A 275-nucleotide genomic window follows, 5' to 3' on the forward strand; every position below is an offset into this window, starting at 1 on the left:
ACAGTCGTTCCGCCCTTTTTTGGTACCACTTGGACGGGACTCACCCAAGAGCTATCTGAAATTGGGTACATGAGGTCGGCTTCTAGTAGCGTTACCACCTCTTTCCTGATCACTTCTTTCATTACCGGATTCAATCTCCTTTGCGGTTGTACTACCGGTTTGTGATTGTCTTCCATGAGGATTTTGTGCATACAAAAAGTCGGACTTATTCCCTTCAAGTCATCAATGGACCAACCGATAGCACCCTTGTGCTTCCGCAGAATTCTCAACAACTT

The 275-nt window shown here is 45.8% G+C and overlaps 1 protein-coding gene across 1 annotated transcript in view; it reads right to left on the reverse strand.

Annotated features, from left to right (window-relative positions):
• The window catches only part of LOC140919806 (uncharacterized), a 20,145-nt gene that overhangs the window by 18,561 nt on the left and 1,309 nt on the right, over window positions 1–275 (reverse strand). Inside the window, 1 exon segment of the mRNA XM_073366454.1 lies at window positions 81–169. Coding sequence (XP_073222555.1) covers window positions 81–169 — 89 coding nt within the window.

The sequence above is a fragment of the Cicer arietinum genome, chromosome 3, assembly GCF_000331145.2.
Source record: "Cicer arietinum cultivar CDC Frontier isolate Library 1 chromosome 3, Cicar.CDCFrontier_v2.0, whole genome shotgun sequence".
NCBI lineage: Eukaryota > Viridiplantae > Streptophyta > Magnoliopsida > Fabales > Fabaceae > Cicer > Cicer arietinum.